Source organism: Lepidochelys kempii, chromosome 3, assembly GCF_965140265.1.
Source record: "Lepidochelys kempii isolate rLepKem1 chromosome 3, rLepKem1.hap2, whole genome shotgun sequence".
Taxonomy (NCBI): domain Eukaryota; kingdom Metazoa; phylum Chordata; order Testudines; family Cheloniidae; genus Lepidochelys; species Lepidochelys kempii.
Genome location: NC_133258.1, coordinates 115,387,819 through 115,413,927, shown reverse-complemented (window position 1 = coordinate 115,413,927; position 26,109 = coordinate 115,387,819). Strand labels below are relative to the sequence as shown.

Here is a 26,109-nt window from a genome sequence, read left to right as displayed (position 1 = left end):
CTTCACAACATCCTCTGGCAAGGAGTTCCACAGGTTGACTGTACGTTGTAAAGGCCAAGACTATAACAGGCGGCTCCGCACGCTGCCCCTGCCCCACCCCAAGTGATAGCTCCACAGCTCCCATTGGCGGGGAACTGTGGCAAATGAAAGCTGGGGAGGCAGCATACAGAGTGCCCGCCGCACCTCTGCCTTGGAGCAGACGGGACAGGTTGCCGCTTGCGGGGAGCTGCCGGACGTGAGCGCCCCCGGATCCGGCACCCCGAGGCCCCTCCCGCATCCCAACCTCCTACCCCAAGCCCCCTCCCACACCCAAACTCCCTCCCAGAACCGGCGCCCCACACCCCCTCCTGCGTCCCAAGCCCCGCACCCACCCACACCCAAACTCCCTCCCTCTTAGTTAATTGGCATTTTTCTCTTACCAGCTTCCCCCATTCCTACAACATGCTGGATAAAACAGCTTTTACTGTAATAGCTCAGATGATAGGGAAAAAGTCTGAAATAGCAACAGTTTGAACTGATAAATGGAAAGAGTCAGTTTTGCTAAAGAGAGATCCAGAAAAGATCTGGAAGAGGACATGTATTCTAAATGTATGATACACGTGTACTATAAGAACTATAAAAGGTGGATTTTACCAGTAAGTAAAATATTGATAGTTTGAAAAGGTACAGTGGATTAAAAGATTGCTACTGGTATCAGACATTTACTGGTTCTGTTTGTATTCTGCACTAAAATATATGAAATATCTCTCAGACCCTTCTTAGAAGAATTTTTCAAAGTGTAATTTCTGTATTCAGTACAATTATGAAGAGGGAATTGGGCTACAATAGGTAATATCACCTTACCAGTAAAATGGTGAATGAAAACTTTTTGATTGCACTTCACTGTTCTAGGGCTGTGTGAAATTCTTAAATTTTTTGTTTGTGAAAATTTTCACAGTTGAATTTCAGGCAATTGTACTCTTACAAAATACTACTTTTTATGATGTTTTCGTGAACAGCATCTGTCAATGTGCTAGGTTGTAGAACCCTCACTCTCTTTGGTAGCACTTATTACATGGGGCTCCTCAGGTGAGTATTATAGTGCCACTTAATTGGTTTTCCTTAAGGCCTGCATGACTTCTGACCTGTAGTGTATCTGTGTCTGTGTCTTTAATGTAAGCTGTTTGGAGTCTGTGATTAGCCAGTGGAATGACCATCTGGAGAGGAAAAGCCAGCTGGATCAGTGGTTGGAGTCAGTGGATCACAAAATTGAACAGCCTTTACAGAACCAGATTGGTCTGAAAGAGAAGTTTTCTCAACTGGATCACTTCCAGGCTATCGTTTCTGATATAGAGGATCACTCTAGTGACCTGCATCGACTCACTGAACAGGCCAAGGAACTATATGAGAAAACTGAGGATGCTTCTATCAAGGAAGCAGCTGAAGAGGAACTGAAAACACAGTTTAGTGACATCACCACTGTGGCCAAGGTAAATGCCTCATAAGAGAAGGCAAACTTTTACATACTTGTTTTAATAAATAGGCTTGTGCTAAGATTTCAGTTCTATTTCAGGTAATAAAAATATTTATACACACTTCTGTAAAATCAACATAGAAGGCAACTAAAGAATCACATCCTAAATAATATACTGCTTGCATATTTATGCTGAAACATAATCGGAGGGCAGCCCTGATACTCAATTTCAATAATTTTACTTGCATGAAAAGCCATGTAGGTGTTGGACTTTTCTTGGCTTTTTTACTTCAGTTATTAAGATAGCGTCTAATTTAATTTGCTGTAATTCACTGGGATGCAATGATTTGTTTCCCTTGGGAAATTAGGGTTATCAGGTGGAATATTTTGACTTTCAAGTAATAAGATCCATGTATTTCAAGCTTGAGGTCTTATGTACAATGATATTTCTGCAACTCCTTTTTATTTTTAAACTTTATTTCTTTCTCATTTATTTCCATCGTGTTTCACTTGTGTATGTATGGGAAAGAAGGGGGGTGGGCGGTGTTTTACACAAGCACGAGAGAAGAACAAATTGCTTAAGTGAACAGAAAACACATTTCTATAAAGAAGATGAAGATGAAAGTATCTGTTTTATGGGCCACTGAATATTAGGCATGTCGTAGGGCACATCTTTATGGTCTCTGAGGAAAGAGGATACAAACTGTTTGTTCTTGGACACCTTGTGCCAATGTCCCTCCCCAAGCTCACCGAGGGAGGGATCTTGGACAGACTGCAGGGGATGCAACCAGGTGCCCAAATAGTGTGTGTGTGTATGTATGTGCAAGGGGGCCTATGTGGCAAAGGGGGAGCTCACCCTCCCTCTGGTCTGCCACCTTCCCATTGGTACCCAGGTTAGCTAATTACTCCTATATGCCCCTCCCCACCATCATATTTATACTTTCCAAGCCCTTTCAAAAGCCTCTTGCTCCTGCTAGCTGCCCTCCCTCAGGTGTAGTATAGGAGCCGTGTTTTTTTTAAGGTGATGCAGGTCTGACAAATCATCTGTTTTTAGATCAGGAAGGATTTTTTTTGTGTTGGAACAAATTTTCAGAGGTCTTCTGTTTTTCCCCACCTTCCTTGCAGTGTCCTGGAGGCAAAGGTGGATTGTAAGCAATAGATTCATAAATGTCTAGATTACATTAGAGGCCAAAAGGGACCACTGTGACCATCCAGTCTGACCTCCTCTGTAACGCAGGCCATAGAACTAGTTTCTTATTGGATACAATATTTCTTTGTTTTTCCTTCCTGGCCTGAAGCTATGTAAGGTTGCAGCACAGCTGACATGTTTCATCCCTGAGGGGCTTTTAGTGGTAGGTGAATAACCTATATATGTTTCAGTTCTGCCCCATATACCCTAAATGGGTTGGGACCTGCCTGTCTGAGAAACTACCTCTCTCTCTATGCCATTAAGCCTCAGTTGCAGTCAGCAGAGGTACTCAAATTGGAATGTACTCAATTTAATAAGGAGGGGCCGGCAGTATAACATTTTCCATAAGTGTAGGCTTGGAAGGATTAGATACTTATTAGTAAATGTTGATAGACTCACCAGACACACACAAACCAATGAAAACATGTTTCTACCAATAATAATAGAAATTTACAAATAGGAAAAATAAGAAAAATGCTGGCTGAGAACTTGTTACAGTTTGATTTAAGGATATTTACTTTGTATATTTTGACATGTGATGCTGACAATTTGTGTTTTAACGGTTAAAAAGCTTTATCTTGACAAATCTCAACATCCACTGTTTTTAAATGGTTATTGTCTGACCCCCGTAACTTCGCACAACTGAAAATTTAAATAAAAAATCCTTTAAACACCAGAATTTTGCCCAACTGTGAAAATTTAAATAAATAAAAATTGAATTCTGCAAGGCTATATAAAATCTAAAAGCCTATGCAAAAGCCTTTATATGGTATATCTTGGCTTTAGTAAGGCTTTTGATACTGTCTCGCATGACTTTTTCATAAACAAATTAGGGAAATACAACCTAGATGGAGCTACTATAAGGTGGGTGAATAACTGGCTAGAAAATCATTCCCAGAGAGTAGTTATCAGTAGTTCATAGTCAAACTGGAAGGGCATATCGAGTGGGGTCCCGCAGGGATCAGTTCTGGGTCCGGTTCTATTCCATATCTTCCTCAGTGATGTAGAGAATGGCACAGAGAGTACACTTATAAAGTTTGCGGATGACACCAAGCTGGGAGGGGTTGCAAGTGCTTTGGAGGATAGGCCAGACTGTGCATCTAAACTAGAGCCAGTGAAATGGGATAAGCTTGTTTTTTGGCTTATTGTGACAGCCAGGTTGCTTATTTACAGCGTGAAAGTTGGCAACTTTTGCTCACTCTACCAGAATGCTCTCTAGGTCTACAAGGGAGCACATACTGCTTCAGCACAGCAGCAGCTTTGCCATCCTTTAAAAGGATGTACTGAGTATTCTCCCATTCCCTACAGCCTCCCTATTGGCCGGTGCAGAAGGGAAGCAGGGCCATGGCTCTTCTCTCACTCTTTCCCCTCCTCCTACATTTTGGGGAAGTTAGTTTCTCCTCTCCTCAACCAAACTGTGTATTTCTTTAAGGCAGAGGCACAATGGGGAAGGGGAGGACCAGGCAAAACATAGCTCTTTACTATGGATAGCTTATAAGGCAATTATTAAAAAGAATACTTTGGAAGCAGCCCTGCAAACAGCGTGCAAAACAGCACCGCAAATGGAAGGGGAGGAGAGACCAAAGATTATGCTACTCCTTAAGCGCACAAATGAGTCCGTTTTCCATGTGATTGACAGGAGAAAATGAGGAAAGTGGAAGACATTGTGAAGGACCATTTGCTATACCTTGATGCCATCCACGAATTCACAGACTGGCTCCATTCTGCAAAGGAAGAGCTGCACCGCTGGTCAGATGCGTCTGGAGATACATCAGCCATACGGAAAAAACTAGCCAAAATTAATGTAAGAAAAGTCAACTGGGCTGGTTTTACTTGTAACTTAGTCCCTGAGCACTGAAACAGGACATGGCTAGAAGTGCTGTGGGATCTAAAGATGTTGGTTTCCCTTTGTTTGTTTGAAATGGGTTGTTACTTTTCACTGAGCTGAGAGTGCACTTGCTACGCCAAACTCTGTTCTCAGCTGCTGTGCCTGTGGTTTAAGTAAAACCAAAACTGAGGTCTTTAGTCACAAGCCCACACTGGAAGCAGCAGCATCATATCAGTGGGCTCAGAGAGGACTTGTGCCTTAATGCTAGGGTTCTCAACCTTTTTCTTTCTGAGCTGCCCCCCCCCATGGTATAAAAACTCTACAGCCCACCTGTGCCACAACAACTGTTTTTCTCAGTATAAAATCCAGGGCCAGCATTAAGTGGTAAGAAGCAGGGCAATTGCCCTGGACCCCACACCACAGGGAGCACCGGGAAGCTAAGTTGCTCAGGCTTCAGCTTCAGGCCTGGGTGTTGGGGCTTGGGCTACAATCCTGCGCAGCAGGGCTTCAGCTTTCTGCCCTGGGCCCTAGCGAGTCTAACACTGGACATGCTTGGTGGACCCCCTGAAACCTGCTTGCGGACCCCTGGTTAAGAACCACTGTCTTAATGGGCCAATACACAAGCTGCACCACCTTGGTCCTCCGAGTGTGCCTGCCCCATCTGCAGAGCTTTTTGGAGAGGAAACAGAGACAAGGGCAGGGCCCTTACCCTCTGCCACACCCTTTCCTGTTCTGTTAGGGCAATGTGTGCCCTGGGGTGCACAGAGAGACCGATCCCTGCACTTCTCCAAGCACTGTGGAAGTGCTGATGCATGGGACCCGTACAGTGAAGGAGTCTCCTTGCACATTCCCTGCCCCCCTTGAATCTCTGAGGGCTGTCACCTTCTATGTGTTTATACACTCCAGAGCAAATTATCTATCCCTGCATGCAGTATAAGAGCAGAGTTCACATATATTTGCTGTCAAAACATTTCACTTCAGATGTTCATAGAGGAGTTTTAGACTGCGGCACAGTGTAGGAAGCTGGTGTGGTGGGTAGGTTTTCAGACTGACACTGACACAGTCCTGGGTTCAGTTCCCACCTCAGTCATAGCCTTATTGTGCCATTTAATCTATCATGTGCCTCCGTTCCCCAATTGTAAAATGGGGAGAGTTCTTCCCTACCTTACAGGGCTGTTGAGAGGATAAATACATGAATGATTGGGAGGCACTCAGATACTACTGATATTATGGTTGTATACTACATAGATGGCTATATAGAGAGCTGCTTCTTCCATGCCATATTCCCCCCAGGTTATAGTCTTTTCTTGTTCCTATGACAGCGTGTGATCTCATATTTATATATGAAATCAAAATATGACACAACATGCTGTCTCGTGGAAAGTAAGAAATTGTGCAGCCAATAATGGTGCATCACAAATTATGGGCAGAACTGCAAAGCACTCCTGCACTTCACATTTCTGTTTGTATGTCCTTAAAACGATTGGGATCAGCTACACCCTTGCATTTATTGTACTAAAGAGAATATGTTGTTTCCCATTTTAATCTAAAGAAGCTTCTTTGCACTGTCTAAGAAAAGTTGTTTTTCTTCTAGTCTTCTGAAAGTTTGAGTATACTAGCTTCAGAGTCACTCGGTTTAAAGCACTCTGTCTACTTTGTTATTTTCATTTTATTTTAACCTTTCATTTATATTTTTAGATGGCGTGGGTATTGTGAAAATGTTTTTGTTGAAACTGCTGCTTTGTTCACCACGAAATGCTGGCTGTTACCTCCCCGTAGAATGTGCTGCCCTCCATTTGTAAGCGTTCAGATTTCCAGCTGTAGTGAATCTCACAGCACTTTCAGTTACCATGGCAATGTTCCATTGCAGGAGCTGATAGATTCCAGACAGATTGGTGCAAGCCGCCTAAGCAGAGTTGAGACACTGGCTCCTGCAGTGAAACAGAACACAACTCCCAGTGGGTGTGAACTGCTAGATGCAGAGATGCAGGCCCTGCGCTCGGACTGGAAGCAGTGGGAAGAGAGCATATTTCAAACCCAAAACAACTTGGAGGATATAGTTAGCCAAATGGCCTTGTCGGAGCAGGAGTTCACAGCACAGGTTGCTCAGCTGGAAAAGGCCCTGCAAAAGTTCACCTCACTTCTTGCAGCCTGCTCTCAAAAGCTGACCCTCCTAGATGGCAAGCAAACTGATAAAGAAATAATTGAATGCTGGCACCAAGAAAAAGTAAGGCCACTTTCTGCTTCTCTAATCCTTTTTTGGTTGTAAATATACAAGTACTCTGTTGAAGAAAACTTCTTACCAGCAAGTGACTGTAATACATAGGCATAGGAAAAGCAGAAAGCTTTGAAATACATTTTTAAATATAAAATTCAAAGCTGAAATCTCTAGTAATGACGTTGTAAACTTTTTTAAAAGGAGTCACAGTGTGCAATGTTTTAATGAAGACATTTCTCTTTGGCCTCCATTGTACAAGGCATAATACATGTTTCTCAGCTCTCCCAACACTGAAAACAGGGCCTTTCAGCAGAGGCAGAAACCAGTGAATGCTAGTTTTGAGTTTTACTTCCAACTCCCTCAGTATTTCAAGCCACAAAAGCACATGATTGTAGAAATGAGTATTGAATGTTGTGGTTTTCCGTAAGGTCAGTTAGCCATCATAGGCATTATGTTTCCTTGAATTTAATCCTTGCTTTTTGCCAATTTATTCTTCTCATTTCTCAGAACATCTTGGCACTGTGCATTATAAGCTGTCGGCGTATATTTAGAGAAGAGGAATTAGAAGCTAGTATCTACTGGTTAACTGTTCTCTTAACTAGCTCAGCAGTACTACTTCAAGACAGAGAGAGGCAATCGAAACGCTTTTACCTTCTTACTTCTCTCCGAGGTGATCTTCCACAGCGGAGGCAAAAAGATTCCTGTAGTATTATAACTGTGAATGATATATGCCCCAAAAAAGGTTGTAGAGTGTTTCAGTTTCTGCTGGCTTTGCACCAAAACCGTCCAAGTAGAGTGAGAGAGCCATGTAATGCTTGCACTGTTACTCCTTCACTGAAGATCTGAAATGTTCTAAAACTCCCAGAGATGTTCTTTCTTTAATCTGAGATTATTAATCTCCGTCTCCTGCTTCCCTCTCACGTAGTTCCCCTTTCACAGAATTCTCCTCTGATATGCAGATTTACAGTACCAGTATGCAGCATTCAGTACACAGCAGCAGGTCTGATAAGGCTGTAATACCACTTTAAACATTATGGGTATGAATATGCAAAATTCCCCTTGGCTCGTACTGTTTTTAACCTTGTATTATTACCAACACACCTACAGGAATTACCAGAGATTCTGTGCTTAAAAACCAATATTAAACTCCTTATAATCTCAAGAGACTTCAAAATGTTGCTTGTTAATATTTATACTTTATACAAATTGTAGCTGAATGTAGTACTTGTCTAATATACTTGCTTTTTTAATAACAAATATGCTGACTTCTAATAGTATGTAGAATGCAGAAAAACAGAAGTCTTACTGCGTATGCCTCTACTTTGTAATCTAATTTATAGTAAAAAGTAGGAACCTGTGTACTGAAAATTAGGAGTCCTAAGGAAAATTAATAATGTGGACAAGGGTGAACCAGTGGATATAATGTACTTAGACTTTCAGAAAGCCTTTGACAAGGTTCCACACCAAAGGCTCTTAAACAAAGTAAGCAGTCATGGGATAAGAGGGAAGGTCCTCTTATGGATCAGAACTGGGTAAAAGACAGATGACAAAGGGTAGGAATAAATAGTCAGTTTTCTGAATGAAGAGAGGTAAATAGTAAAAGTCCCCCAAGGATCTGTACTGGGATCAGTCCTATTCAACATATTCATAAATGATCTGGAAAAAAGAGTAAATACTGAGGTGGCAAAATTTGCGGACAATACGAAACTACTCAAGGTTAAGTTAAGCCCAAAGCAGACTGCGAAGGGTTACAAAGGGATCTCTCAAAACTGGGTGAGTGGGCAACAAGATGGCAGATGAAATTCAATGTTGATAAATGCAAAATAATGCACATTGGAAAACATAATCCCAACTATACGTACGAAATGATGGGATCTAAATTAGCTGTTACCTCTCAGGAAAGAGATCTTGAAGTCATGATAAATGGTTCTCTGAAAACATCAGCTCAATGTGCAGCAGCAGTCATAAAAGATAAAATGTTAGGAAACTTTAGGAAAGGGATAGCTATTAAGACAGTAAATACCATAATGCCTCTATATAAATCCATAGTATGCCCACATTTTAAATATTGCATACAGTTCTAGTCACCCCATCTCAAAAAAGATATATTAGAATTGGAAAATGTACAGAGAAGGGCAACAAAAATGATTAAAGGTATGGAACAGCTTCCATATGAGGAGAGATTAAAAACACTGGGACTTTTCAGCTTGGAATAGAGATGGCTAAGGGGGGGATATGGTAGAGGTCGATACAATCATGGCTGGTGTGGAGACAGTGAATAAGGAAGTGTTATTTACTCCTTCATGTAACACAAGAAGCAGGGGTCACCCAATGAGATTAATAGACAGCAGGTTTAAAACAAACAAAAGGAAGTATTATTTTACACAATGCACAGTCAAGCAATGGAACTTGTTGCCAGGGGATGTTGTGATGGCCAAAAAAGAACTGGGTAAGTTCATGGAGAATAGGTCCATCAATGGCTATTAGCCAAGATTGTCAGGGATTCAAACTCCATGCTCTGTGTGCCCCTTGCCTCTGTTTGCCAGAAGCTGGGAATGGACGACAGGGGATGGATCACCTGATGATTACCTGTTCTTTTCATTCCCTCTGAAGCATCTGGCATTGGCCACGGGTGGAAGACTGGGTACTGGGCTAGATGGACCATTGGCCTGACCCATTATGGGCATTCTTATATTTTTAATAATGATCCAACCATTTTGGACTTCCTTTGAAGTTATACTGTGACCATAAAAAAGACATGACAGCAATTCCATTTCTGTTGTCTTACATTGACTCGATTGTCATGTGTGCTTAGAATTAAAATATCTTTCGTAATTGTTAGTGTTTGTAAGCTCATTCTGGTATCCCAAAGTCAAGCTGTGTTCCTTAGGCAATAGCAATAATAAAAGATCCCACATTTAGAACTTATGTAATAATTCTATTGATATATGATCCAGAATCAAATCCATTTCACTGCCAGAGCAGTGTTGGCTCTGCCAGGCTTTATTTAAATATATACTGTGTAGGTATCTATTGTTCAGTGGTTCTCAACCTGTGGCCCAGTCAGCACACAGTTACGCCCCATGTGACATCCTCAGGGCCATAAAGGTAATATATATACTGTGTGGATGTGGGCCACATAACACAGAGAGAGCTGCATATGTAGCCCACAGTGGTAAATAGGTTGAGAACCACTGGTATAGTCTCTTTCAGTTCATAACTGCACTTTAAAAAAAACCCCAGGTTTCTGCATTTTGGACAGCTTGTGTGTGAAATTATAGTATGCTATTATAAAGATCTTTCAGTGGTGGTAGTGGTAGGTTAATTGAAAATAAAAACTCCTTCAAACATGGATTTGTTAAGTGCAGGGCATTTGTAGTAAATATTCTTTTTTCAGAAGTACTTGTGACATTTCAGAATAGTGAGTCCTACACTGTAGAACTTGAGAAATCCTGTATGTAAGCAATCAGTATTATGATGGCATAATTGTTACTGCTAGAAAATGTCCTCTGCATATTTTAGTGTAGCATGATAGCTAAAAGAAATAAGCTTACATTCATTTCTAAGCAACATTACCAGTGTGTAAATAAATAAATTAATTCAAATATTATATTGGTATTAGAACATCATTGACAATTTGGGAGTTTCAGTCTTAATAACTGTGGAATCTACTGGTGTTTGAGTGACTCAGAGCAGATATAACCAGTAATGTTGGCATAAATAGTGTAGGTTAGTTAAAGATATGGTGGAAATTTCCTGTGGTGAAGTCAGTTTTTCACAGTTTCAGAATAATCAGAGCTGTAGTTTTGTACACACACGATATTGAAATGCCTTTGGACAGTCATTCTGCTGAGTTTCACTGTATCCAAGTTAATTATAAACAGGTTTCACTAAACTTAATATTACATTGAAGTACTGGTGAGCGATCAAACCACTTTTTTTTTTTTTTAAGATAACAGGATTTTGTGGTTTTCTTTTTCTCTAAAATCTAGAAGGCTTTTCCTGACAGTTCAGCCTTTATTAAAAATATGTGTAATATATTTGAATTTCCTAATTTACAGTACATTACAGGGTAAAAATCTTCATTTACTCACCCACAACCATCCAGATAGAGTTTTTGGTAAGAAGGGATTAGAAAGGAGGCTATCACCGCAGGTTGCTTGGCTATTGTCCATATGCTGTTCTACCAAGCCAGTCAATTGGCTTGTTAGAGTCTTGCAGATATATGAAAGATTTGACATCTTTTACTGCTGATCTATATATTTGGACTTTTGAATAGCTTCTTAGTTTTATTACATCTTAGTGAATATTGCCCAGTAAACAACCTATTCAAAGAGCTGTGCCTTTTTTATCTTTGTAATTGTCCACAAATAGATTGTAAAACTGTCAAATTATTTTTTTTTTGGTAGTTTAAACTACTTGCTAATTTCTTGAGCAGTAATTCTTGGTTTGCAGATGGTTCACAGATATCCCATTGAGAATATTGTGAATGTACCTGCACCTCTGTCCATATCTGGTCTCGCTAAGGGCACCCCTCACATAATAGGCCTCTTGCCCTTACCTGTGTTGGGGTGGAATCACATGATTCTTTCATTCTTAGACCAGTAACTACTTATCGTCTTGCGGGTTTGACTGGGTTTCATGCATCTGCATTTCTTCCCTTCGGCAACTTGTGGCTCGTAATAAAATGGTCAGCAGCCTTCTTTAAACCAAAGTATTTTGGTTTAGCAGTTGGAACAAAACTGTAGAGAAAAAGAGATTTTTTTTTAATCAGCAGACAGCCTTCAGACATATTTAGCCTCATCTAAGTTTAGGCTTCATTACTAGCTAAGTTAGATAGACTTTCCTCTAAAGTTATAGGGAGAACACACTTACATTCTCCCCTGTGAGTCTGAGGGTTTCTCAAAAACTCCTCCCCGGCCTGACCAGGAGAGCGGGCTAGTGCCATTAAGACTACTCACTGTGACATTGTACTTTGACACGGCGTTCATTCTCAGTGAATGGTAATCATTAGTCTTGTCACTGTGTGTGGCCTGTGGGTTAAGGTGGTGAAACTCTGCTTCCCTTTCAAAGTCCAATGCATCTATCACTTTTTGGGTTACAGATCAATAACCTGGACCAAACACCCCACATTCATCACACATTCTGCTTATGCATATTTACATAAATTAGACAGTATTGTTTCTATTCTCTGATGGGGTGGTTTAGGCAACTTACCAACAAAAATATATTGCAATTATTAAAGTCAGACGTAGACTTTGAAATTTGCTTTAGGAGAATATTTGAGAAAAAACAGAATTTACGTAAGCATTCACACACAGAAAAACTTGAACACTAAAATATTTTCAGAAGATGAGCATGGTTGGGTAATGAACATGGCTGAATTGAAATTTGCTTTGGAATTCAGGTCAGTATTTTCAGATTAATTCCAGTACTTTCTCAGCCCTAATAATTTTAGCCAAAGGGTAAAATTTTCAAACGTGTCCAAAGTCCCGTTTACAGAAGTGACTTTTTAGGAATTTTTTAAAATGGAGCCTAGGCTCCTAATTCGCTTATGTGCTTTTGAAAAATTTACCCAAAATGTTCAAATATGGATACTTAAAGTTAGGTTCCTAAATCCATATTTAGGCACCTAAGTAGAAGCTGACTGTCCAGAAGTGCTAAACACCTGCAAATCCCATTGGAAGTTAATGGAAACAGGATGTGCACAGCACCTTTGAAAATCAGGCAAGTTCTGTTTTGGTGCCTAAATTTGATTTTGGGAGCCTTCTTTTAGGCACCCAGAATTGAAAATATTGGCCAGATCTTACAAAAGAACTGTATATGACAGTATTTCTTTGCAGAAGTACCAAACATTTTGCCCATCTTAACGTTTAAATTATTCTGTGTTGATTTTATTAATTTGTTTATTTAAAAGTGACAGCTCTGAGAAAAAGGTACACATCCCATTTTTCTGAGTAATAGTACAATCTCGCTTTAACACAGCACAAACAATGTAAGGCACACCTCATCTAAATTAGTTGACAACAGTATTGAACAGTCACAATTTCAGTTCTTTTCACAGTGTTTTTTTCCCCCCCACCAGGAAACAGTGGATGCTCTAACAAAGGCAGAGAATATGACGGAAGAGTTCAAGACTCAATTAAATGACCTTTGTAGATTTTCCAGGGATCTGAGTACCTATTCTGCAAAAGTTTCAGGGTTAATTAAAGAGTACAATAGGTAAGCATTCATCTTATATAAGTTAAACAATACTCTGTGTGTGTAACATATACATTTTGATCTAGGATACCATAAGTTAGAAATTCACAAGTAAACAGTGGATTATTTACTGATTGCCTTAAACTTGATGGTAATAAAGGTTGGAAAAAATTGCCAATTATTTTTTTAAGGCCTTGATTGAGTCATAAGACTCAGCTTTGAATGGTTAAGAATTGGCACTGTGAATGACAACAGATAGTCATTGGGCCAGAGACAGAGAGTGAAAATAACTCTATAGCCTGGTGATTTGGACACTCACCAAAAATGTGGGAGAATCGAATTCAAATCCCTGCTTCAATGATTATTTAATTGTTTATACAAAGTGGGAAAGTTTCCACAGGAGAGATTGAGAGAATATCCCATAATCTAATGGCTAGGACACTCTCCTGCAGGGTAGGAGACCCAGGTTCGCATCCCTTTTTCACATCAGGCAGAAGAGGGTGTATCGGGGTGTACCAACTCCGCACTGGGCTGCTGGGGGCAGACCAATCATTTTGGGCCCAGGTGGCCATGCCCCATTTCCTCTCCTGCACATGCTCCAGGTGGAGAAGCCAGATAAAAGGAGCTAGCACAGCTCAGTTGGGTTGGGCAACAGAGGAGGAAGGACGTACATTGCTGGTTCCTGCAGTGCTTCTAGCGGTAGAGCCTGACTACGCTCCAGAAGACTTGCCGATGGCGGAGACTGCTGGGAAGCCAAGCCGCCACCTGCTGAGGAGGCTGCTGCCTGCTCTGTGTCCCAGCCCAGAGGGAAGTAAGTCCTACAGACTATTTGTTTGTTTTGCCCCACCGAGGGGCCATAGACTGACTGATGTTTTCCCCTGTCCAGGGGGCTAATTCACCAAGTGCCACTGCTGGCCCAGCTGGGAGGTTGCAGGGCTCCAGACTGGTTGTTTTGTTTTGTCCGTCCAGAGACCACGGACTAGTTCATTAAGTGACCCCCGTCGGGGGCCCGAAACCCACTTGGATGAAATCACCCACTTAACAGGGAATTCTGACAACAGGGTGATGGGGTAAACAGGGAAGGGAAGCTGGAGGCTGGGGCCAGCGCCACAGAGCTCCGAGGCCGACACATTGAAGGGTCGATGTTATGAGTGTGGCCAGAAGGGACACTTCAGATGGCACTGACCTTTCATGGACTGCAATTATGGCCAGGTCTGGGTAGCAGGTTCTCGGGCCTGGCAAAGATGCTCACCAAAACTGATAGTTCCTATGCAGGTCAGTGGCACTCCAGTATCCAGTCTTATTGACTTGGGTTGCAGCCAGACTCTCATATGGGCCAATCTGGTGAAGTCGCTGGACTGGACAGAAGTCCTATATACCTTCAGTACATCCACAGGTATGTACAACTATCCGCCACCACTAAGGTAAAGCTAACGGTGAGCAGTCTCAAGGAGACATACCGGGTCGGTCTGGACAAAAAGGTGGCATATCCCGTAGTCCTAGGTCAAGACCAATGTTCCCTCTAATTTTTAACAGGCTGTGTGTGCAAAAAATTTCTTCTGTGCCGCCACCGAAGAAAAAAAAAAAAGAAGCCGCTGAAGTCGGAGTGCGCGCGGTGTTTCGCCATGTGTGCGGGGTTTAAGATCTGTGTGCACGCGCACAGCTTAGGGGGAACAGTGGTCAAGACTGGTCCTGGTTTAGGGAGATCCTGCAAGAATGGGTGCGCCGTCCATTGGCACAAACAAACCAGTGGTCATGGGTGAGGGGATTCCTAGGCCAGAAGGAAGAAGAAGGACGAGACGAGAGACCCTCCTGCCCTGCAGAAGGCCCCGGACCACGCCCTGCAGGAGGGGAGATGCTGGAAGTGAAGTGGGAATGACTGATGGGGACTTCCTGAGACAACAAAAAGAAGACCCCACCCTGAGTCGTGTGTGGGAGCAATTGACCGCAACCGAGGAGGAAGGGGATGCCAATCCACAGACACCCCAGGGACCGCGCTTTGAGGTCCACGATGAACACCTTTACTGGATGACCAAGAACCCGCAAACGCAAGAAGTGATCCAACACTGGTGCCATGTAAGTTCCGGCGTGACCTGCTGCAGTTGGTGAGAGAAGACCCCACACCAGGTGGCCCTTAGGTTTTTCTGGCCCGGCATCCATAGGGAAGAGAGTGACTTGTGTGTCTACTGCCCAGAGAGCCAAAGGCCCAGTCCCAGAGGGATACCCAAGGCGCCCCGACCCCCCACCCAGTGGTAGGAGTGTCATATGAGAGGATAGGCATGGACCTAATTGGGCCCTTCGAGAAGAGCGGTTCGGGGTTCCGCTACATATTGGTGGTGGTAGACTATGAAACCTGATACCCTGAGGCTGCGACTGCAACTGTCATAGCAAAGGAACTCTTGAAAATGTTTGCCCAAGTCGGGATACCAAAAGAGATACTGACAGATTGGGGCGCCAACTTTTCATATCGACTAATGGCGAAGCTATGCAAGCTACTAAACATCCAGGCCCTGAAGACTTCTGTCTGTCATCCCCGGACCGATGGCTTAGTCAAGAGTTTTACTGGGACCTTGAAATCAATGCTCTGTAAATTCGTGGAGGACGACCCACAACATTGGGATAAACTGTTACCTGACTTGCCGTTCACAATACAGGAGGTACCCCAAGTGTCTAAGGGGTTCTCTCCATTTGAACTGTCTTTCAGGAGGCAACCCAGGGGGATCCTGGACCTCCTTCACAAGACCTGGGAGAAACAAGAGTCCCGAGTTACCGGGTCAGTTCCATATATATTACAGCTGCGGGAGTACCTTAAGAGGCTCGGAGGGTTTGCCCACGATAATCTAATGAAAGCCTAACAGATCTGAGACAGAGATACACCCAGGGCACCCATCTCCAGACCTTCAAACCCAGTGATTGTGTCTTGTTATTACTCCCCTCATCTGAGTCCAAACTGTTAGCCAAATGGCAGGGACCATTTGAAGTGGTCCGAAGGGTGAGACTGGTAGATTACGAGGATGGTGACACAATATTAGAGTGTACCACATCAACCTCTAAAGGCCTGGAGGGCCCAGAAGGGCATGTAATTGCACCTTACCTGGCTGACCCTGAATTAGGACCAGACGCATTGAACCCCCCACCCCCATCGACACAGCAATGGTCATTGGGCAGGAGCTCAATGAAGAACAATGACAACAACTGCAACGACTGACCCAGTCCTTTCCAGCTGTTCTATCACCCCATCCCGGATGGGCAAAGATGGCATACCATCACATAGCTACGAGCCCAGGACAGAGGGTGCGAGATCATCACCGGTCATTGCCCTGGAAGATGCGGGGGATCGTCAAAGAAGAACTTGAGGTGAAGCTAGCCTTGGGGGTCATGGAAGAGTCCCATAGTGAGTGGAGAAGTCCTGTTCTAAAACCAGACTGGTTCACAAGGTTCTGCATAGATTTTCAAAAAGTAAATGTGATCTCCTGCTTTGATGCATACCCTATGCTATGGGTAGAAGAGATTCTGGAACAGTTGGGGAATGCCGAGCTCATATCTACTCTCGATCTAACAAAGAGATACTGGCAAATTCCCCTGACACCTGCTTCCCAGGAGAAGACAGCTTTTGCCATACTGTTCTGCCTCTTCCAATTTATGACCATGCCATTTGGGCTACATGGGGCCGCTGTGACCTTTCAGAGGCTTATGGAACAGCTACTGCGGCCACACAAGCAATATGCAGCGGTCTATATCGACGATATAGTGATATACAATACCAGCTGGGATGACCATCTTAGACATCTCACTGGGGTGCTGCAAGCCCTTGGAGGGTTTGGCCATCAATATGGCTTTTCCAGGTGTCACCTAGAACAAAAGGAGGTAACATATCTGGGATACACGGTGGGGTGGGGCAGCTGTGCCCACTCATGGATAAGGTCTAAGCCCTGAGAGACTGTCCAACCCCCACAACCAAGAGGCAGATGAGACAGTTTTTGAGCTTGGCCGGCTACTACAGACGTTTTCTTCCAGCGTTTGCCACATTAACAGCACCCCTAACAGACCTGATGAAAAACTCAATCCAAGAGAGTACAGTGGTCTAGGGACTGCGAATACGCTTTCCACACCTTGAGGAGGTGGTTAAGTCAGGAGCCAGTCATTTTTCACCCAGATTTTTCAAAAAGGTTTATACTCCAGACCAGTGCTTCAGAGGTAGGCCTTGGAGCAGTCCTGTCGCAAGAGCATGAGGGGGAGGAGCACCTGATGCTCTATCTGAGTGGAAGGTTATTCCATCACGAGACAAGCTACTCCACAATAGAAAAAGAGGGGCTGGCTGTGAAATGGGCTGTTGAAGCCCTATGGTACTACCTGTTGGGGAATCCCTTCCAACTTTTCACAGGTCATGCATCCCTGCGATGTCTCCATTCTATGGAAAGAAAACTAATGTCAGGATTATGAGATGGTACGTTGCCCTCCAACCCTACCAATTTGAGGTACTTCACCACCTGGGCCAAGCCCACGCAAATGCTGACTTCTTTTCCTGGATGGGAGGGAGGAGAGGACAGGATGGGGGGCAACTGTCTGATCTGGACTTGAGGGGTAGGGTGTGTGATGGGGTGTACCAATCCCACACTTCGCCGCTGGGGGCGTGCCAATCATTGTGGGCCCAGGCGACCATGCCCCCTTTCCCTTGCTGTGCATGCTCCAGGTGAAGAAGCCAGATAAAAGGAGTCAGTCCAGCTCAGTCAGGGTGGGCGCCAGAGGAGGAAGGATGTACACTTCCAGTTCCTGCGACGCTCCTGGTGGTAGAGCCTGAAGACCTGGACTACGCTCCAGGTGACTTGCCAACAGCAGAGACTGCTAGGGAAGCCAAGTCGCCAGCCGCTGAAGTGGCTGCTGCCTGCTCTGTGTCCCAGCCCAGAGGGAAGTAAGGCCTACAGACTGTCTGTTTTGCGCCACCACAGGGCTGCAGCCTGATTGCTGCTTTGCTGTGCCCAGGAGGCTAATTCACCAAGTGCTGGGGGCTGCAGGGCCCTAGACTGTTTATGTACCTGCCCAGGGACTGCAACCCAATTGCTGCTAGGTACTATTGCCTGTCCCCCCTGCTGTTTGTTTCTGTTGTCTGCTCAGAGACCATGGACTAGTCGGTTAAGTGACCCTGTCAGGGCCGAGACCTACTTGGCCGAAATCACCCACATAACAGGGAATCCTGACGATAGGGTGTACAAAGCCAGCAATAGGCTGATGGGGGCACCCCAACTTGACTCCCCATCACAGAGGGAATTGAACTTGGGTCTTCCACATGCCAAGTGAGTGCCTTGAACACTTAGCTAAGAGTTATAAGGATGGCTGAAGCATCACCACTGGCCATTTTGTAAACAGTACCTAAATTCTGGGGGGGGGGGGGAGTGGCCAAAACTACTTAGTGAATTGCTGTTGAATTCATGAAGAGGTTCTAGTCTACCAAAATCTCATTATTTTTTTTTTTGGTGAACAAACTATTCATGTGGAAAAAGTCACCCAGCTCTAGCAAGGGTATTACTCATCAGAATGAGCCCTGGGAAAAATCTGTGACTCAGCATCACAATTCCTCCCCTGCTTTTCCTTTTTTCCTGGGAGGAATTAAGTTGCAACAGCTCTTTCCCTGCTCATTTTACTCCCTCCTCCCTGGCCGCTCTCACTTTGGCTCAGCTCTGCTGGCCGGTGCACTTTGGGGGTGGAGCCAAGGCTCTGCTCACTCCCTCTTACTTGCTTTTGGTGGTGGGAAGTATGCACTCTAGACCTGTTAGGTTTTGCAGGAGGTGGTGGCTTTTTCCCCCGTGGCCATATAAGATAAGAACACAATCTAACCCTAAACAAATTGTTCAGTTGCTTTTAGTCTCAAAGTATATATAATATGAGTCTTAGTGTAATACCTGTGGAAATGCCTATTTCATTGTATCTAATTGAATCTCCCATCCCCCCCTGTTTTCATTTAACTCTGTAAAATGACAAACTCAGCCTCTGTCTACAAGCTTCAAAGGGCTGTCAGAATAAAGAGCAGGTTTTGCAGCAGAGATTCCGGACAGCTTTCAGGGACTTCCAACAGTGGCTGGTCAGTTCAAAAATCACCACTGCCAAATGTTTTGACATGCCTCAAAATATCAATGAAGCACTGACAAGTCTACAGAAAATACAGGTAATTGCACCAGAATCAGATACTGATTTAAGAGGGACATGATTAGCTTAAAACCAACACATCTGTCTGAATTTTGTTTACTTACTATTTTTAGTTTACTGTTGTTACAGCAAGACTAATTATGACTATAAGTGAGAAGGACTAGAGAATTATTTTTTTTCTCTGTTTGGTTTGTTTATTTTGTGGATAGCCATTTTCACTATTTTCCACATTGTAGGATATGTCTATACTGTAAACACAGGGTGTGATTACAGCCCAAACTCACAGACCTGAGCAAACCTTACTCTAGCTAGCTCAAATCTCAGTAGTGCAGGAGTGACCTATCCAGGGTTTTGGATAGGCTTGTTCAGCCTGCGCAGAAACCCATTCTGCCAGAGCTTCACCATTTGGGGACCCAAGCCAGCTAAATTAATGTTAGCTCAGGTATGTCAGCTTGAGCCACAGTCACACTGTGCGATTAAATTTAGACCTACTCATAGTCAGTTTCCTCCATCCATCTGGGTCTTTCACACAGTGACACAGAGGAAACATATGTTTTAAAAATAGGAAAATGTTTGTAAAACAACAATACAAAATGGAAGGCAAGACCATTATGTGGTACCTGAAACTATTTCAAAGTAATAGTTTCTGCAAACTTTTCATCATGTATGAATATAATCTTTATAATGTAAGTAAAGGACCACAAACATGCCAGCAGGCAATTAACTTGTATATTTTCAGTTAAAGGTAATACTAATCCTTCTTCAATAGTTTATCTGCAGATTCCAAGTCCCAAAAGAGATAATTTTCCCCTTGGAATTGTACTTAAAATTTTGCTTAATGTTGGATTAATGTCTCCACTTTTTCATCGAAGGAATCCCACTTTAGGAGAAAATTATTTGGCTGTTTCTGGTAATGATGTTTGGGAATAACAGAAATGTCAGCCCATTTGTCATTCAAGCAGTGACAAGCAATTTTTATTCATCATGAAAACCTTGCATGATTAAAATAACCATTTGCTCACCTTCTGCATAAATTCATGATTGCTATGCACAGTATACACATTCTACATAAAAGAACTTCTGCTCATACTTCCTGGCATTTCTCAAGAAACCACGTTCACTTTCATTCCTTAATCCCTCCAACAGTTAGGAATCCATTAGCCTGTTTGATGTCAGTAAACATTCATAGGTTCATAATGTAAAACTTCCATTGACCTCAGTGGGGCTAGGTTTTCACTCACAGATTTTGGAGACAGAAGGGGCCATTCTGATCATCTAGTCTGACTTCCTGTGTAACACAGAACTTCACCCATTAATTTTTTGCATTAAGCCCATAACTTAATCTGGAAGTAATTTGGTAAGGTAATTGTGAACCAGAAGCTTTATATTATGGCAATTCTGATCATCATCATAATAAATATCTGTAGTTATATATTTCCTTTCAATCCAAAGATTCACAAAATACTTTTACAATTATACACAGAAATTTCACCCATAACTGAAATACAGGTACTTCTGAGGTGGAATTTGAAATATCCACATTATGCAATAGCTCCATGAAGTGCAGAATACCTTGAATTGTGGAAGTAACTAAGGAGAATGTAACTACCACAATTAGCGTTTGTCCCGAATAGCAGGGTTATGTGGCCTATGTGGTTATTGAAGATTCCAAGTGAGTTACACTGTATGTGTCACCTCAAAGATGATCTCTCCAGTAGCAAAGTAACTCAGACCACCATGCCTGGGTATTCGTTCAATATCTACTCTGAGCAAAGTCTACCTGCCACCTACTGAATCCCTAATATTGCTTCTTGCAACACATTGAGATTTTCAAAGCGGTATCCTATCCCAGTAAAGAATGGGTCATTTTATGAATTCTCACACAGTCCGAGCTTGTTAGTATCCCTTTCGTTTAGGCTCGTGGTACCTCTGGTCTAGGTTGTTGCTGTCCCTAAAGCCTCTGATTTTTACTGGGTATAAAGTGGAATGCATTTAAACAAACATGAGTTGGTGTGATTGTGAAAACTCTTTCTGCACATTATCTATAACATTATCTATCTAATTGGCTAATTTCTTTTGCCAAGGAATCCTTATCTGAAAGTGAAAATGGCCAGCGTAAACTAAACATTGTGGTGTTCAAGGGAGAATTGCTGAGCACTATTCTGCCCCAAGAAAAGGCTAAAGTTATCCAGGCCAAAGTTGTTACTGCTAAAGAAGACTGGAAAAATTTTCTCTCCACCCTGCACCAGAAGGAATCTGCTTTGGAGGTATGGAGCCAGTCAAACAGGAAATGGATTGAATAGAAACCTTTTCTTTTCTTATTACATGCATCTTGATAGACTGAGTGCTTTACATTTCTTGTTACTGAGGAAGGTCAGCTTTGCTGTCTGGTTCTTGCTCATGTGCTCAGGGTCTAATTGATCACCCATATGTGACATCAGGAAGGAATTTTTCCCTAGGTCACATTGGCAGTGGATTGTGGGGGATGGGAGAGTCGCCTTTCTCAACAGCATGGAGTGTGGGTCACTTGCTGGGTTTAAGTGGGTATTATTGTGTCTCGGTCCCTCCTATTCTCTGCCTATCACATATAATAGTTTAATCTCCTGTGGGCTGTAATATTTTGGCCTAATTTTGGTTGAGATTTAGTGTACAGATGCTGGGTGGTGGTAGTGGCCTGTGATAGACAGTATGTCAGACTAGATAATGTAGTTCTCCCTTCTGGCCTTGGAATCTATGGCTCTATGATAACTAGTTCTAAGTGCCCCTAAATGATGCAACTGGAAAATGGCTAAGCTCAGAGGGTCAGATTCTGTCACCCTTACTCCTATTGAGTAGTTCTTTACCAAACAAGTCATCCCATTAATTTAAATATCATAGCTCACATAGTGATGTGCTAGTCAAGATAGAGGATGGTGGAATCTGACTCAACCTCAGCAGTTTGAGCTTCATCCAATACACCAAATAGCTAAGGTGCATGAAAATACACTGTTTTAGTGCAAGACTCTGATACCCTTGCTCCATGAGTAGTTCGACGGATTTAAATGGGCCAGCTCAAATAGTCTTACTCGTGTTTAATAGTACCTTGCTATCAGAATCTGGGCCTTCATGCAATCACTAGACCAAGTTTGTCCCACTGAAACGTAATTAAGATTTACCCAAGCAAATATTTTAATCATAGATACAATGTGACACCACAGTAGTCTGCGCCTTTCAAAAGGTCTTATTCAAGTAGCATAGTTTTTATCCCGGGGAAGGATAGCTCAGTGATTTGAGCATTGGCCTGCTAAACCCAGGGTTGTGAGTTCAATCCTTGTGGGGCCGTTTGGTGATCTGGGGCAAAAATTGGCCCTGCTTTGAGCAGGGGTTGGACTAGATGACCTCCTGAGGTCCCTTCCAACCCTGGTATTTTATGATTCTATGAAAGATGTTTATTTTCTAACACAGTATACTTCAAGTCCAGAAGGGGCCATGACACAGAACTTAAAACTGGATGATCATAACATAGGCCATAAAATCTCTCCCAGTGATTCCAGTTTCAAGCCCCTAACTTCTAGTTGAGACAGAAAATATCTTTTAGGTCAGTTTTAAATTGCATTGATAGGAAATGTAGGAAACTCTTTGGTCCAGATCCTCACCTCTTGTAAATCAGCACCAAAGACAATGGAGCTACACTGATTTAGGCTTCTTTGTCTCAGAGTGGATGTGTGGGGAGACGTCACGCAGTACAGTGGACGCATCCTGTGCTGTTCTCACATGGACGGGGATTAATCCTTCTAAACCCAGAAGTTGCAGTCCCATATCCTAAATCTTTCATTCTGAAGTGAATGAAAAGAAAATTAGTCAAAAAAAACTAGAGAAAACTAAACTACTTGAATTATGCTGGTTAGAGCTTTTTCATCCACATTGATTGTTTTAGATATTCTCCTCTCAGCCAATGGAAGGAGTCCACAGGAAAAATATGCAGTCAGCAAGGGCTTTTAAAGGCTTATTTGTAAGGACTTGAAAGTAAAGCAAATTACAATCAGAAAGTAATGGTTCAGCTAAGCTCTTGGCTGTGAAGATGTCCTTTTTAAAATCATTTTTCCCACTCTGGATCCCAAACGTAGCCTTCCTCCTGATCATTTGTGCAGGGTGGGAGAGAAAGCAGAGCTGAAATGAACCCTTCACACCTTAGCATACCTGTGTATGCATACCTCTGGGTTTGGGTTATAGTTTGCATAATAACATTGCAGCAAACTTAGTCATGCACTGACTTTTTTTTTAAATGTGCACATCACGTCTCCACAGAACTTAAAGATCCAGATGAAGGACTTTGAAGCAAGTGCTGAGCCTCTCCAGGACTGGCTGAACACAACTGAGAAGATGATGCAAGAAAGCAGTAGTCGACTGCATGACCTCCCTGCAAAGAGGAAAGAACAACAAAAGTTACAGGTGATAAGGGCCTAAAAACACATCCAGCCATCCCTAGCCTGGTTTCCTGTGTCATGAATTCCTAATAAATGCTTGATCATGCTGGCACCCTGATCTCCAGCTAAAGGCCGCATCCAGTTTTGGGGCTTACTTCAATCTTCAGGCAGATTTTGTGTCTCAGCACTTCTTGATGACATGTGTTGTTTCCTTTCTGTGTCTGTATCATGCACAAAATGATCAACTGTTGCCTTTTTTTAAGATGCTTGCTGATGGCCAGGGCATGAATTTCCATGTTAACAGGGCTGCTTCCTTTCTTTTTTGCTTGCTCTTTTGCACCCGCACTTAATAGTAACATGCTTGTGCTTTACAGTCTGTCCTTGAGGAAATAAGCTGCCACGAGCCTCAGCTCAACAGGCTAAAAGAAAAAGCTCAGCAGCTGTGGGAGGAGCAAGCTGCCAGCAAAAGCTTTATGCGCAGAGTGTCTCAGCTATCTTCTCAATACCTAGCTCTAAGCAATCTAACCAAGGTAATGCACCCCCACTGTGTGCGCTTTCCAGCAGTTCTTGTGAATGTGACAAGTGAAAACGAATGGTTGAATTCTGAAATATCGCAACTGTCCTGCTGCTGTATTGTATGGTATGTCTGCTCTATCCTATGTCTGAGGCTTGTGGTATAGAGGGGAAAGGTGTGTGTGGATCGTCTACCTGATTGAACACTGCGCAAATTGTTTTTTCCAATGCACTGGTCTGAGAAGAGAAACTGAGAGTCCACATACATGGGATATAATTCCTTCCCTCCTCTCTGCCCCCCGCAAAAAATGGTAGTTTGCGGGGAGTTATGTTTTAAATGAAACAAATTTGGATGTTTTGAATGAAAAAAGCAAGCCATGATTTATGGCATTTAGGATAATTTAGTTTGATAATCAGTATCTCCAGGAGCATGTACGGTAATTATTTTTCAAAACTTGGGGGTATTTTATACAGAATCACAATACTGAAATGTTGCTAATACTTAACCAGTCCTCATATTAAAGCTTAATATCTCCATTATGAATTTCTGTGTCTAGAAGTTGGTAGATTGGTTTCAGCATTTTTAAAAAGCATTTGGTAGCTGTTAGGGGCTTTTGAGTTATCAGAGCGAGGTAGCATTCTGTAGTGGGCACTGGATTGAGGCTGGGAGACCTGCATCTGTTTCCCATCTATCCCACTGACGTGCTGTGTGACATTGGGCAAGTCAGCTCACCACTGTGTGCCTCCCTTTCCCCTCTTACCTTCTGTCTTCCTTGCCTATTTGAATTGTAAGCTGTTTAGAACAAGGACTATATCACTCCTGCAATGCCTATCATGGTGGGGCCTTGATCTCAGTTGGAGATCAAGCAGGCACTACTGTAATATAAACAATTATGAATATTAGAAGTGTGTTATTGGAGACCATTTAATATGAGACCATTTAATAAAGTATCTCATTTCTATTTTTAATAATGACTAGTTTGTTAATTTGTCAACTAAGTGTACACAAATAGAGAAATATGAAACATATAGTCATATAATATACAAAAATATTGTATATAGGGCCATATCACGCTCCTCATGATAAAAAAAAAAAATAAAGGAAGGGAAAAGGAGTATGGGGAAATTCTCACAAGTTGAAACTAATGGAATTCCTTGCATATCTTAAAATCAGAGACTGGGAGTTTGTGGCATGTCACACACCCTGGCTCTATGTACCTTCTTATACGGGGCAATCCCAAAGATCTGGACCCAAAGCGTCAGCAGGGTACCAGTGCTTGCACAGAGCTGTGAGATGCGTGTGCTCACACTGTGTACTGCCCGCAGTTCCTAAGTGATCTTTGGGGGCAGCCCTGTGCGGAGTGTGTTGAAATAATTCAGTCCTGAGGCCATGAAGATATGGATAAGGTAAGGCAAGCTCCATATGTGGAAGAAAAGGGTGTAAGAAAATGGAAATAGGCCTAACAAAAAACAATAGCTGGAAACTGAAGTGAGACAAATGCAAATGAGAAATTATGTGCCATTTGGGGTCCATTAACTACTCAAAATCTCTCTGCCATATGACACTTCAGAACATAGACCAATGGGCTAAGTTAAAGATAGTACTGAAATTAAGGAGTGAATTTACTGTCCACAAAGTCAGGTTTTATGTCCTTCCTCTAGAAGGATGATAGACTATGAAGTATACCTATTTTTATGGAGTTAAGCCCTAGTATCTAATATTATTTTAATAATTCTTTGTATTTAGTTCTGTATATAGTATATATTGAAGTGGCTAACTAATAGGTCTCAAAATGTAAATGGGGAATTATCATAGAGGGGCTGTGTTTCCTGTGGATCCCTCGGGGACCAGCTCTTGGCCCTATGCTATTTAATATTTTTATCAGTGACCCAAAAGAAAACATAAAATCATCCCTGATAAAGTTTGCAGATGACACAAAAATTTGGGGAGCGGGAAATAATGAAGATAGGTCATTGATTCAGAGCGATTTTGGTCAGTTGGTAAACTGGGCACAAGCAAACATTACATGTTTTAATATGGCTAAATGTAAATTTATTCATTAGAAACAGAGAATATAGGCCATCCTTACAGAATGGGGGACTCTATCTTGGGGAGCAGTAACTGTGAAAAAGTTTTGTGGTGGGAGCAGATAATTA

At 42.5% G+C, this 26,109-nt stretch overlaps 1 protein-coding gene and 1 long non-coding RNA gene across 14 annotated transcripts in view; one reads left to right on the top strand and one right to left on the bottom strand.

Moving 5' to 3' along the window:
• Nucleotides 1-11,639, bottom strand: part of LOC140909130 (uncharacterized) — a 62,712-nt gene extending 51,073 nt beyond the window's left edge. For both annotated transcript variants that reach the window (XR_012158096.1, XR_012158095.1), the window contains exons 1-2: nucleotides 11,564-11,639; nucleotides 11,250-11,430 (exon numbers count right to left, since the gene is read on the bottom strand). This is a non-coding gene — a long non-coding RNA (uncharacterized lncRNA). The remainder of the gene's footprint in view (nucleotides 1-11,249; nucleotides 11,431-11,563) is intronic.
• The window catches only part of SYNE1 (spectrin repeat containing nuclear envelope protein 1), a 501,442-nt gene that overhangs the window by 238,563 nt on the left and 236,770 nt on the right, over nucleotides 1-26,109 (top strand). For all 12 annotated transcript variants that reach the window (XM_073337684.1, XM_073337695.1, XM_073337685.1 and 9 more), the window contains 8 exons: nucleotides 1,160-1,469; nucleotides 4,282-4,446; nucleotides 6,341-6,697; nucleotides 12,774-12,910; nucleotides 18,875-19,052; nucleotides 21,118-21,300; nucleotides 23,321-23,464; nucleotides 23,814-23,969. In XM_073337684.1, coding sequence (XP_073193785.1) covers nucleotides 1,160-1,469; nucleotides 4,282-4,446; nucleotides 6,341-6,697; nucleotides 12,774-12,910; nucleotides 18,875-19,052; nucleotides 21,118-21,300; nucleotides 23,321-23,464; nucleotides 23,814-23,969 — 1,630 coding nt within the window. The remainder of the gene's footprint in view (nucleotides 1-1,159; nucleotides 1,470-4,281; nucleotides 4,447-6,340; nucleotides 6,698-12,773; nucleotides 12,911-18,874; nucleotides 19,053-21,117; nucleotides 21,301-23,320; nucleotides 23,465-23,813; nucleotides 23,970-26,109) is intronic.